The 13,377-nt window shown below is 33.6% G+C and overlaps 1 protein-coding gene across 1 annotated transcript in view; it reads left to right on the forward strand.

Annotated features, from left to right (window-relative positions):
* LOC106471615 (protein phosphatase PP2A 55 kDa regulatory subunit-like) overlaps positions 1-13,377 on the forward strand; it is a 24,623-nt gene that overhangs the window by 8,018 nt on the left and 3,228 nt on the right. Inside the window, exons 2-4 of the mRNA XM_013932226.2 lie at positions 8,712-8,777; positions 12,503-12,600; positions 13,076-13,241. Coding sequence (XP_013787680.1) covers positions 8,712-8,777; positions 12,503-12,600; positions 13,076-13,241 — 330 coding nt within the window. The remainder of the gene's footprint in view (positions 1-8,711; positions 8,778-12,502; positions 12,601-13,075; positions 13,242-13,377) is intronic.

Below are 13,377 nucleotides of genomic sequence, written 5' to 3' on the forward strand. Positions count from 1 at the left end.
AAACTAATCAAACAATTAAAAATGTATAATGAAATTATAAGTGGGTTGATGTTTTTTTTTTATTATGAGAAATTCACAGAAAATGTATTAAATTAATGTATTTAAGTTACTCTAGGAGTCACGCATCTCGTGAAAGTTGAATTTCTGACGCTTTTAACAACCTGAATGCTTAGAGTAACGAAACGAAAGTCTCGAATTTAGTAGAGGCCAGCCGTGTCTGGTTATCGTGCCTGGACTATGAATCCAAGGATTCTTGTTTCACGTCCCGTTGCTGCAAAAACGCGCTTCGCAATATGGGTGTGTTATAATGTAAATCCGCGAGAAAATAACAAAGCATACGAAGATGTGGATACGTTATACTGTATCTTTGCGCGAAAATTACAAAACGAAGTCACCTGAAATGGTAACGCTCACTTACTGATTATTCCATGATGATAAGAACGTGCGGTGTGACTTAGTCATGCGCCAATCAATATTTACTCTAAAATTATCTCCTTTCTTCATTGAAGACGTTAAAAAACACTTCACCTGCAGATTGCAAACCTACTCTGAAAATCAATTAATTACCTTATGAGTTTAAAATTCTCTGTCTAACTAGTCAGTAATCGCTTATTTATCAACTACGTGTCAATGGAATTCTTAGACACTGGCTCTGTTAATATTGTGGATTTTACAAGATAACTCTCAAACTTCGGTGATTTTTCTAAAACTGATAACAGTATATGTATAGAAAGGATGAAGTCTGTCAGTTATTGTTCAGATTTTGGATCTGTTAGCGGTCTGTAATTAAAACTAGAACATGAAATCTGTAAGTTACTGTTCACATTTTGGATCTGTTAGCGGTCTGTACTTAAAACTAGAACATGAAATCTATCAGTTAGCGTTCACATTTTGGATCTGTTAGCGGTCTGTAATTAAAACTAGACCATGAAATCTGTCAGTTAGTGTTCACATTTTGGATCTGTTAGCGGTCTGTAATTAAAACTAGACCATGAAATCTGTAAGTTAGTGTTCACATTTTTGGAACTGTTAGCGGTCTGTAATTAAAACTAGAACATGAAATCTATCAGTTAGTGTTCACATTTTGGATCTGTTAGCGGTCTATAATTAAAACTAGGACATGGAATCTATCAGTTAGTGTTCACATTTTGGATCTGTTAGCGGTCTGTAATTAAAACTAGAACATGAAATCTATCAGTTAGTGTTCACATTTTGGATCTGTTAGCGGTCTGTAATTAAAACTAGAACATGAAATCTATCAGTTAGTGTTCACATTTTGGATCTGTTAGCGGTCTGTAATTAAAACTAGACCATGAAATCTGTCAGTTATTGTTTAGTACTACATTATGCCAGAATTTTGATAACTTGAGAAGAACAGGTAGAACATTAATGCAGGATTTTATGGAGTATTTAAATTATCATACTTCTGTTAATAACCTATCTGATTATTTAAATTTCACTTTTGAGAAATTAATTAATAGGATACGAAACTTTAAATCACCAACATTAATAAATATTAATAGCACCTGTCTTGCATAGAGATTTCTAAAGATTTTAAATTTTAATTGGATCATCGTTTGATTGTATGATCACAGTAGAGAAAATAAGATAATAATTGGTTTCCTAGATTTAGGCTAGAGATAACCAACTTAATACGAGAAGTAGCAAGAGTCTTCGTCTTACGTTAAATACCTTGGGTTACCACTTCCTGGGTTTCTTGCATGGAGTCTCAATAACAACAAAGTTAATCTCGTTACCTGTAGTGCCTCAGAACTAAAATCAATTATTCTATCTATGTAACTTAATATAATATATATATATGTGTGTGTGTGTGAGGTTTTTTCTGTACAGCTGAAAAAAAATACATTTAACATACTCGATATTCTGTTATTACAACACTAGCTACAGCTCGAGACGCTCCTATTTTTAATGTTTTCTCGAGGCTCTTCCGTTTAGTGATCTTGTCACCCTCTTCTGGTCTCTATACTTGTCTTATTAGAGACTCGGGAAAAGAATATCGTTTAAATATATATATATATGTTTTTAAGTTCACTTGTTTGAGTTCGAAACTCAATATCTGTGAATTGTTAATGTTGTATCTGTAAAAGTGATTTTCTCGTTCCATTTCACGAACTTCACCGCGACATCTGTATTAAAATTTAGATTTTATTACCAAGCTTAGTTCATTTAAAATAGAAGTATAAGGCTAGGTTTTTTTATACTTTAGCGGCCAACGAAGTAACAGACACATTACATATTTCACTACTCCATTTCTTTATTATCGCGTGCTTCGAAAAAGTCGTTATTCACTCCTGACGAACTTCTAACTTCTATAGTGAGTACAGTGTTTTGCATTTATATTATTGTGTTCCAATGTCTTTGTATATATTTCAAACGTGTCGTGATCAGTATTACGTTTTAGGTGTAGTTCGGAAAGTGTATTATATCTTGCGAATAGAAATAGTCATAGTTTTATCTGCCAAACGTCTATAAGGTGAGGTTTGGGACAAGTGTTTAGTGGAAACAGTTTAGTTTCAATGTTGAATATTATCCTAGTATTCTGAGTTTTCAAAAGCACTTTACAAAACTTGAAACATTAAAACGTCTAAAACCGCTTATTTTGTTTGTTTGGTTCGCGATATGCTCTTTCTCAAATTTCAAAGGACTAACAAAACAAAGAGTTTGAAATAATTCCTACATATACTGTACGATGGCAGATCTTCGAGACGAATCAGCAGTTTAAGACTGACTTCGTGAGTTCAGACAATCAGGTTCACGTCAGATATTGATATAAGTTTGATTACAAGCTTTTTCAAGTGTTTTAAATATCTTTAAATAAACAACATTATGTAATGAACTCAGTTTTTTTGGGGGGTCAGTGCCAGTGGCACGCCCTCTTTGTATGACCTGAAATTCACAAAAATTCAATGGAACGTTTTTAAGAATATAAAATGTAAATAAGTCTGCGTGTAAGTAGTCTTTTTATACCAGCTGTCTTATTGCTTCATCGTGCACGCACTGCTCCAAATTGCATCGCGTTGCCTAGGCAACGTGACATCGAGTGTAGCTGCCATTAAACACAGTGTGTTATCTTGTTTCTGATTGGATGCATACTCACGTCACGTCGCCATGATAAACAAACCTAGTCTCGTTTATATATGATACAAAACTTTTGATGAATTACATAGTTAATAACAGATTAACATCTCGTCTACTTCAAAGCAAAGCTGTTTACATTAAAAAAGAAGAACGAAAAAAATAGAAATTTTGACGATTTACATAAATAAATACATTGTTAGTTCCTCGTATATTCAGACACATACGAAGCAAAATAAAAATGCATCCTAGACTCCAACAATTACACTTGACATGTTTATATAGACTCCAAAATTACACTGGACATGCTAAAACAGACTCCAACAATTACCTTGACATGTTTCTATCAACTCCAGCAATTACCCTTGACATGCTAACACAGACTCCAACAATCGCGTTGAAATGTTTCTATAGACTCCAAAATTACACTGGACATGCTAAAACAGACTCCAACAATTACCTTGACATGTTTCTATCAACTCCAGCAATTACCCTTGACATGCTAACACAGACTCCAACAATCGCGTTGACATGTTTCTATAAACTCCAACAATTACACTTGACATGTTTCTATAGACTCCAAAATTACACTTCACATGTTAACACAGACTTCAACACTTGCCTTGACATGTTTCTATAGACTCCAAAATTACACTTCACATGCTAACACAGACTCCAAAATTACACTTGACATGCTAACACAGACTTCAACAATTGCCTTGACATGTTTCTATAACCTCCAAAATTACACTTGACATGCTAACACAGACTTCAACAATTGCCTTAACATGTTATCATAGACTCCCAAATTACACTTGACATGCTAACACAGACTCCAACAATTGCACTTGACATGCTAACACAGACTTCAACAATTGCCTTAACATGTTATCATAGACTCCCAAATTACACTTGACATGCTAACACAGACTCCAACAATTGCCTTGACATGTTATCATAGACTCCAACAAATACACTTGACATGTTAATACAGAATCCAACAGTTGCCTTGACATGTTATCATAGACTCCAATAAATACACTTGACATGTTAACACAGACTTCAACAATTACCTTTACATGTTAACACAGACTCTAACAATTATCTTGACATGTTAGCACAGACTCTAAGAATTATCTTGACATGTTAGCACAGACTCTAACAATTATCTTGACATGTTAATATCGATTCCAACAATTATCTTGACATGTTAGCACAGACTCTAACAATCATCTTGACATGTTAGCACAGACTCTAAGAATTATCTTGACATGTTAGCACAGACTCTAACAATTATTTTGACATGTTAACACAGACTCTAACAATTATCTTGACATGTTAACACAGACTCTAACAATTATCTTGACGTGTTAGCACAGACTCTAACAATTATTTTGACATGTTAACGCAGACTCTAACAATTATCTTGACATGTTAGCACAGACTCTAACAATTATTTTGACATGTTAACACAGACTCTAACAATCATCTTGACATGTTAGCACAGACTCTAACAATTATCTTGACATGTTAACACAGACTCTAACAATCATCTTGACGTGTTAGCACAGACTCTAACAATCATCTTGACATGTTAACACAGACTCTAACAATTATCTTGACATGTTAGCACAGACTCTAACAATTATTTTGACATGTTAGCACAGACTCTAACAATCATCTTGACATGTTTACACAGACTCTAACAATTACGCATAGATCTTATTCATAAACTTAAAACTTACAGGAGATAGAATTTACTTAGAAGGTAAAAGTTGTAGTTTGCTGATGTAATAAAAAAAAGGGTTGGAAAGTCTCAAAAGTAAAACGATTTCCCAAGAATTCTTAAAAAATACGATATTCTCTAACCCGAGCGATTTCGAAAGGTGGACCTTTCTTCTTCAGGGAAAAAAACTAAGAACTTAGATAAATTGACTTCAAGAAGAAAATCACAAAAAGGTGTTTTGTGAGAGACTTTGTACTTGATAGTTTATTTTTACTAAAAACAACAGCATACAGTTTTAGTATTTTTAATACATCGAAAGCTTTTTATTTCTTTCCGACATTATTCCAGTTACAGAAACTGAATAGTCTTCAACTTTCAAATTACATACCTAAATATCTGAATAGTTTAACTATAAAACATGCACTAGGACCAAAAGACTGATAAATTAGATACATCAATAAACGAAATAGTATATTTATCAGAAAGAAGAAGAATGAATTATTAAAAGTTGTCCATTAGACAATACACACTTAATTCATTTGTGATATGAAGTTTGTATTTTGCCATATAAATAAATCAAAAACATTTTACTTTTTCGTGTTTGCTGTGTAATGATCATCAGAGAATGTTCACTCTTCAAGTTAGAAAATTCTAAACGCACACGACAGAAAGAGTTAGGACGTTTTGGCTGAGATGGTTCAATATGATTACTGCATGAGACAGCTGTTCGTTTTATATTTACATTGGTCAACTTGCCATTACAGTTACAAGGCCTTTGATGCTACATGTGATTTACCGAAGCTCAGTATTATGTGAAATTGAACACTTCAGTGGGCTGTGTTTCCTGATTATGGACCCAACTGGGTTCGTTTTGCAAAGGATGAAATTAGTAGGGCGACATCTACGTTACGTGTACACAAAAATAAAAATAAATACACAATTAAATATACATCAAGCTTAATCTCTGAGCTTCTACAGATCTCAAAGCTGTATGTTATTTATGAGACTTCAAGGAATAATACACAAACTTCTTTCTTTGCATTCAGTTTTCCTTTTTGTTTCTTTGTTGTTAAGCGCAAAGCTACACAATAGATTAGATATGGTGTGCCTACCATGGGTACCGAAACCCGGTTTTTAGAGTTATAAGCTTTGCCGCTGAGAGGCGCATTCAGCTTTTAGAAAATTATTCAATAAAGCATTGTTCGTTTAGATGCGCAGAAAAGTGAATTCAGTATAACAAACCGAAGAAATATACGCAACTATTGTTACTTCGATGAATTTCTTTTCTTAGTTTCGTCAAACTTCAAGATAGTAATTTACCGTTTGAATAAGTTAAACATGGTTTGATAGTTTCGAATAAGAGATTGGCTCATTTAATAATGCGAGTTTATAAAATTGGTTGCTTGTTTTCGGATATTCGCGTATATCTATACTCAAGGGTAACCTGCGCTATCCGTCTGTAATTTCGAACTGATAGATTAGAAGGAAGGCAGCTAGTAAACAATATCCACCGCCATGGCCTTAGCTGCCTATGAGGCCACTGAGGCCCTGCCCTCAGTTAAAATGTGAAATTAAATGTAACGTATTATTTAATTTTACACTCCTTGTAGAAAAAGTATACAATATGTAGAGCTGACCCTGCGTGCTTGTCGGTGTTTGGACCGCGGGTAAATTTTCACTCTAGCTACGACTATGTCCACCACCCATCCTCAGGCTGCTCATGTCTTACCGGATAATTGTACTGGACAGTCGCCCTGGGTTATTCATGTATTACTGGATAGTTGTATTGGACAGTCGCCCTGGGCTACTCATGTCTTACCGGATAGTTGTATTTGACCATCGCCATGGGCTATTCATGTATTACTGGATAGTTGTATTTGACCATCGCCCTGGGCTATTCATGTATTACTGGATAGTTGTATTGGACAGTTGCCCTGGGCTACTCATGTCTTACCGGATAGTTGTATTGGACAGTCGCCCTGGGCTATTCATGTATTACTGGATAGTTGTATTGGACAGTCGCCCTGGGCTACTCATGTCTTACCGGATAGTTGTATTGGACAGTCGCCCTGGGTTATTCATGTCTTACCGGATAGTTGTATTGGACAGTCGCCCTGTAACGCATCCAAAGCGCGGAGTGCAACTTTATTGTTTTTTTAGCGGTGACGGGACGTTAATGATAGACTCACAGATCAACAGTTCGACACGCTTAGCTCTAACTTATGTGAAGAACATGATAGGTTAGATATTTTCTGTAACATTTTCAGGGAGTGGAGCAAAACATGTATGTAGGGGATAAGCTTTTATAGTGTAAGTCAACAGACTAAAAGCATATGTATACTTAAACGCAAACACAAATTTTCAGTTTTAATAACAATCACTAAAAATATTTAGTTTAACTACGATGTTAAGTTTACATAATAACACGTGCAATCGTTTTGTGAAATGTAAGGGGGGCAAATTCTAGCCCCTTCCTGCGGGCGCAAACGTGGGGGGAAGCCTAGGTGGCATATAATATAGCGGTTTGAAACCAGTACGGTAACCTAACTGGGCGATATTATCGTCAATTTGTTTTTGTCAACAAATTTTAGAAACAAATATAATTTAAAGCCGTAAAAACTGTAATTAATTGGTCCGATTCTTCAAAAATAGACTGATAGATAGTTTGTTTGTTTTGGGTATTTGCGCAAAGCTACAAACGAATGGTGGGATTTGACCATCACTCTATAAATTACGACCCCAAAGTGACAACATGACGTGAACCTTAGACCCTTGGATTTACAGTACGACATTCTAAACATTAATCCTTATACGTTCTAATGTGATTCGTAGCCTTCTTGGTTAATCCAAATGTTATTTGGTTGTTCTTTATCATTTAGTAAATTTAGTTTCTTAATTACCCCCGACTTAACGTAATTTTGGCATTTTAATGTAAATCGGTTATAAGCATAATTTGAGAAAGTGTATTTATTTTAATTTAACTAGTAATTGTAGCGGCAAGTGCTGCTGATTGCCTTCCCAGTGGTCAGTAGTTTAAAATAATAGACGAATTGTACAAAAATCCTAGGTCTTTGGCCTAGCCGTTTAGCCCGCATGCGAATAAGAAGTCATCCAGATTGAAAATTATAATTCCTACTCCTAAATAGCCATACTGAACCATACGTTTGAAGAAAATTGCACGATTCAGAACTCTGATCACTGGAATAGGAGTGTTTTCTTAAATATACATTTGAACACATATCTTGTATATTTAAGAAAATAAACCTATTTATTTATCGATTTCTTATTTAAAATGCTTTCATATAATGCTTTGTACCTTTGACTTAAAGTAACTTGATTTATCAACTTTTTGCTAGAATTTTATAATACTAATTTAAAGTTTACTGTCGAATCATTGAATTACTTGGTAAAAAGAAAAAAAAAGAAAAAGAAAAATCAGATTGTACAGATCGAGTAAGGGCCAGTGGTCGCAGCTACGGCTTTTTTCATGGCCCACAGTTCTCTCCTACATGACGTCATCATGACGCTAAGTAGGAGTAGTGCGCCATTTTGAAAGTTTGCGGCTAACATGGGAAAGATCCAATGCCATCTATGAATTTTTATCAATGATACCTTTGTAATGTTTTGAAAAATATACTTGGGCTTTTTCATTATTATTTGCAACGATACATTTTGACAATCATGGCAGGTAATATAGATTATTTCTTGTTTCTCTTAATATCATTTAAATTTTAAGTTAATCGCATCCGGAAGAGGACTAAGTTACTTTTATTTTAACAAACATGGGTCATGGGCCTTTTTCTTTCGTTTTCCGAATAGTAGGGATTGAAGTTTGTGATTTTTTTTAAGTGTGTACAAACCTATACGCCATTTTACTCGTATCTTTTAGGAAATGGAGAGATACAATGGTGTTTTTCTCAGGTAAAAGGAACATCAGATGACGATGTAACCGAAGGTAAGTTAAATTTACTTTAGACATTTTTAGTTTTTATCGCCTGTATTGGTTAAGTTTAACTTGTGTACTAATAGTAATATTACTATTACTAGTATTAGTCTTACTAATACTATCAGAAGCACTGAGGATAATTGTAATAATGAATTATTAAGTTTATATGACTGGTTCAGTGTAACTTTTGTTTTTTATAATTTAAAGGATTTAAAGTTAACTCAGTTACTTTAATGTTAATTTTAACTTTAGTTTTATGCCTCAGCTGTTCTCTAACAAACTGTAGCATTATTATTACTACTACTCAGCATTAGTTTATTACTAATTTAAACGTTAGCTCAAGCTACAGATGTTAGGCCTACTACTACTAGTACTAAATGAATAAATCATTACAATTGAAATGTAGTCATAAGTGCATGTACTAAGCACTGAAAACAAAAGAAAATAATTAGGAGACTAAAAGGAAAAGGGTATATTTTTAGAAAAAATACAAAATATATTTTATAATGTTCTTTATTATTTTCATAATGGGAAGGGAGTGCATGTTTGTGTGGTGGCCTGGTAAGTTGTATTATTATGAACTTATCAATCAAGGTATTTATATGTGTATGAGGCTTAGAATCTCTCCGATTTCATTTCACAATTTAAATATTTTTCTGAATATCCCCCTTGATCAATCTTGCTCTTATTTTCAACAGTATTTGCACGGCAGTGAACATAGAATAAGAAAAAAATTGTAGGCCAGTTTTTATAATATCAGTGGCAGAACCCATCCAGCTTTAATTCAACCAGTGTTAAATATTTAATACTTATTTGGTTAAGATATCATCAAAATTCTTGAATTTGTCCTGCGAGTTGCTTGACTCTTGACCAAAAAAAAAAAAATAACCCAAGAAAAAATTAGTTGTTAACACTTTTCTTTTCAGTCACATCATTTCCTTCCTCTGCTGTCCTTTTCAATGTTTTTTTAAATATATTTATAGAAAAATGATGAAAAACATAGTAAAATATATTTTATGTTATCTTTATGAACTTTATTCTCTCCTAAATTTTTTTTTCTGTTTGACTCATCATGACTTTTATAACTAACTTGTTTATGTTTGCATTATTAACATCTTGTTTTTTTTTGTTAAGAATACAGATTGTGCTAAGTTCTCCATTATTACAAATATTGAAATTGTACCAAATTTCTACACTGCAGGACTGGGACAAAATGAAACTGGATTAATTAATATCTACGTAGAATTATGTTCTAGGTTATTTGCTATTTCTCATTAATAACTGATAAAGGACTCTTTGGTGATCTGGGCTAACTACTGACAGTAAGGTTATGTATGTTAGTTATAACATTATTTTTATAGCTTAGCAGGGATAGCTGTAGGTGAAGATGAAGAAGAAAAGGATGTGGGTATAACTTTTACAAAGTCTCTTAAGCCTTCTAGGAAATGTACATTAGTTAGCCTAACAATAGGATTTTTGGTTGTATATTTAAGTACTGAGTTTAAGTCAGTATCTATAGAAATGTTGATTACAAGACTAAAGACGTTATAATTTCATTCTGTTTAGGCCACATTGGGAGTATTGTGTTCAGTCTTGGGCTCCTTACTTTAAGAAGGACATTGAACTGTTGGAAAGGGTTCAGATGAGGGTTACTAGTATGGTGCATGGGATAGAGGGATTATCATATGAGGAGAGGTTAAAGTATCTCGCATTGTTTTCTCTTGAAAAAAGAAGAGTTACAGGGGGATCTGATTGAGATGTTTAAGATTGTAAAGGGAATTGATAGTGTTGATGATTCATCTTTTTTCATATTTAAAAGTGAGAATACTAGGACTAGGGGACACAAATATGAACTTTGGCAAGGTAGGAGTCATCTTCAGCTAAGACAGTTTTATTTTTCCAACAGGGTGGTTGGCCTTTGGAATGGGTTTCCTTTGGATGTAGAGGCAGTAAATCTAAGTGAGTTTAAGAGAAAGCTTGATAATTATGTGAATGATAAAGACTGGCTTTATAATTTTTTATAATAGTTTTAGTTTAGTTTAGAGGGTGGGACAGCCAAGATGGGCCAATAGGTCCCATTAGACCTCATTTGGAGTACTGTTTTGTCACCTTATTTAAGAAAGTGTGTTCAGATGATTCAGAGAAGAGCTACTAGGATTATTCCAGATTTGGAGGTGTTATTTTATCGGGACAGATAGTAATCTTTTGACATGTTTTTACTGCAGAGAAGGGCTTGGGGAGACAAGGCTAAGTTTTTAAGATTGTTAGAGGTTGGGAATCCATAACTCAAGATGACATTTTAAATATTTGCTGGCAGTAATGCTAGATGATGTAAGTTTAAGATATATATGGAAAACTCGGACACAGTCACGGTTAGGTGGTGTTACTTTTCGATTAAAATAGCCACCATATGGGATAGTTTGATTTAGATCTAGTAGAAGCTCCAACATTGAAGGTATTAAACTCTGTTTTTTAGTTGGTAAGAATAATGCTCCGTAGTTTTGATGTCTGATTTTTAGTTGGTAAGAATGATGCTCCGTAGACTTGGTGTCTGACTTTTAGTTGGTAAGAATGATCCTCTGTAGACTTGGTGTCTGACTTTTAGTTGGTAAGAATGATGCTCTGTAGACTTGGTGTCTGACTTTTAGTTGGTAAGAATGATCCTCTGTAGACTTAGTGTCTGACTTTTAGTTGGTAAGAATGATGCTCCGTAGACTTGGTGTCTGACTTTTAGTTGGTAAGAATGATGCTCTGTAGACTTGGTGTCTGACTTTTAGTTTGTAAGAATGATGCTCTGTAGACTTGGTGTACTTAGATTTAGAAAAAGTTTTTGATGAGGTGCCACATAAAAGATTAGGTAGGAAAATCACATCGGTAGGGTTTAGGGAAAGTCTTGTTAATGCAAGAAAACAAAAGGTTGTTATTGACAAAGTCTAGTCAAACTGGACCCTTGTTACTAGTGGAGTACCATCAAACTGGACTCTTATTACTAGTGAAATACCTTAAAGGTTAGTGCTAGAGCCTTTGTTTGTTTTTTCTTATTTATATTAGTGATATTGCTACAGGTATAATTAGTGTAGTGTACTCATTACATTCAACTTTTGGGTGTTTATACTTGTTTTGAAGATTTAAGGTATTATGAAATGATTTGAATCAGTTGGTAAGTTTGACAGATGTTTGTCAAATGACCTTTAATTACAATAAGTGTAAAGATTGGTATTGTTAAACCAGTTGGTGTACATGTAAAGATTGATATTGTTAAACCAGTTGGTATACAAGTTTGGTATTGTTAAATCAGTTGGTATACAAGTAAAATTTGGTATTGTTAAACCAGTTGGTATACATGTAAAGATTGATATTGTTAAACCAGTTGGTATACAAGATTGGTATTGTTAAACCAGTTGGTATACAAGATTGATATTGTTAAACCAGTTGGTATACAAGATTGGTATTGTTAAACCAGTTGGTATTCAAGTAAAGATTGGTATTGTTAAACCAGTTGGTATACAAGATTGGTATTGTTAAACCAGTTGGTATTGATTAATTTCTAAATTTTCTTGCAGAGTGGGTGATTAAAATTGTATCAAATATACAACATTTACAACTACAGAAACTTTCGTCACGTCTCTGTCTGACAATTTATAGTGTACATCAGAAACATTGACCCTTGTAGTTGTGTAGTTCATAAGCAACATTTCTATACTATATTTGCTGACAGTTATTTTAATTTCCAGCTGATATTGTATCCTGTGTTGAATTCAACCACAATGGAGAGCTACTTGCTACTGGAGATAAAGGAGGAAGAGTTGTTATTTTCCAGCGAGATTCGGAGGTAGCATGAGATTATCAACGTGTAGTTAGAATATAAGTAGTAATATAGGTGGTGGGCAGTTTTTCTATCATCTTTTTTAGCCATATTTAACTTTCGTTTGTGAACATCTGTTACTTGATTAACCCAATAGAACAAAAAATAAATAATGTTCTTTATTACATTAATTAATTAAACATATGTTGCTTTGAGTGATTAATTAAAGCTTTAATATTTATAGTGAGATATAGTTTATTTACATTTGTCCCACAAATTAAGACCCATCAAAATATTAGTAGTTATCTGATATTGTCATAATATGTGTGTATATAATAATTAAACGTGTAGATTTTAACAGCAAACTAAGACTAAATTTTACGCTAGTAGTTGAACCTGATGTCTAAGTTTCTTATGTCCTATCACCAATAAAGAAACGATTTGAATGTTGATCAGTAAAATAGTTGACTTGAACTGTATATTTGAGTGATTTCTCTGTCAGTCCAAACAGGCATTACCAAGAAGGGGTGAATACAGTGTCTACAGTACTTTCCAAAGTCATGAGGCAGAATTTGACTACCTAAAAAGCCTAGAGATAGAAGAGAAAATTAACAAGATAAGATGGCTTAAACGCAAAAATCCTTCTCATTTCCTGCTTTCAACAAATGGTCAGTTTCTCAGTCATTAGTGGTGAACACAATATTTATTTGAACTTGTTTGCTTGTTCATTAAAATATTCAGTTTCTCAGTCATTAGTGGTGAACACAATATTTATTTGAACTTGTTTGCTTGTTCATTAAAATA

This window comes from Limulus polyphemus, unplaced genomic scaffold (assembly GCF_000517525.1).
Source record: "Limulus polyphemus unplaced genomic scaffold, Limulus_polyphemus-2.1.2 Scaffold4735, whole genome shotgun sequence".
In the NCBI taxonomy this organism is placed as follows: Eukaryota; Metazoa; Arthropoda; class Merostomata; order Xiphosura; family Limulidae; genus Limulus; species Limulus polyphemus.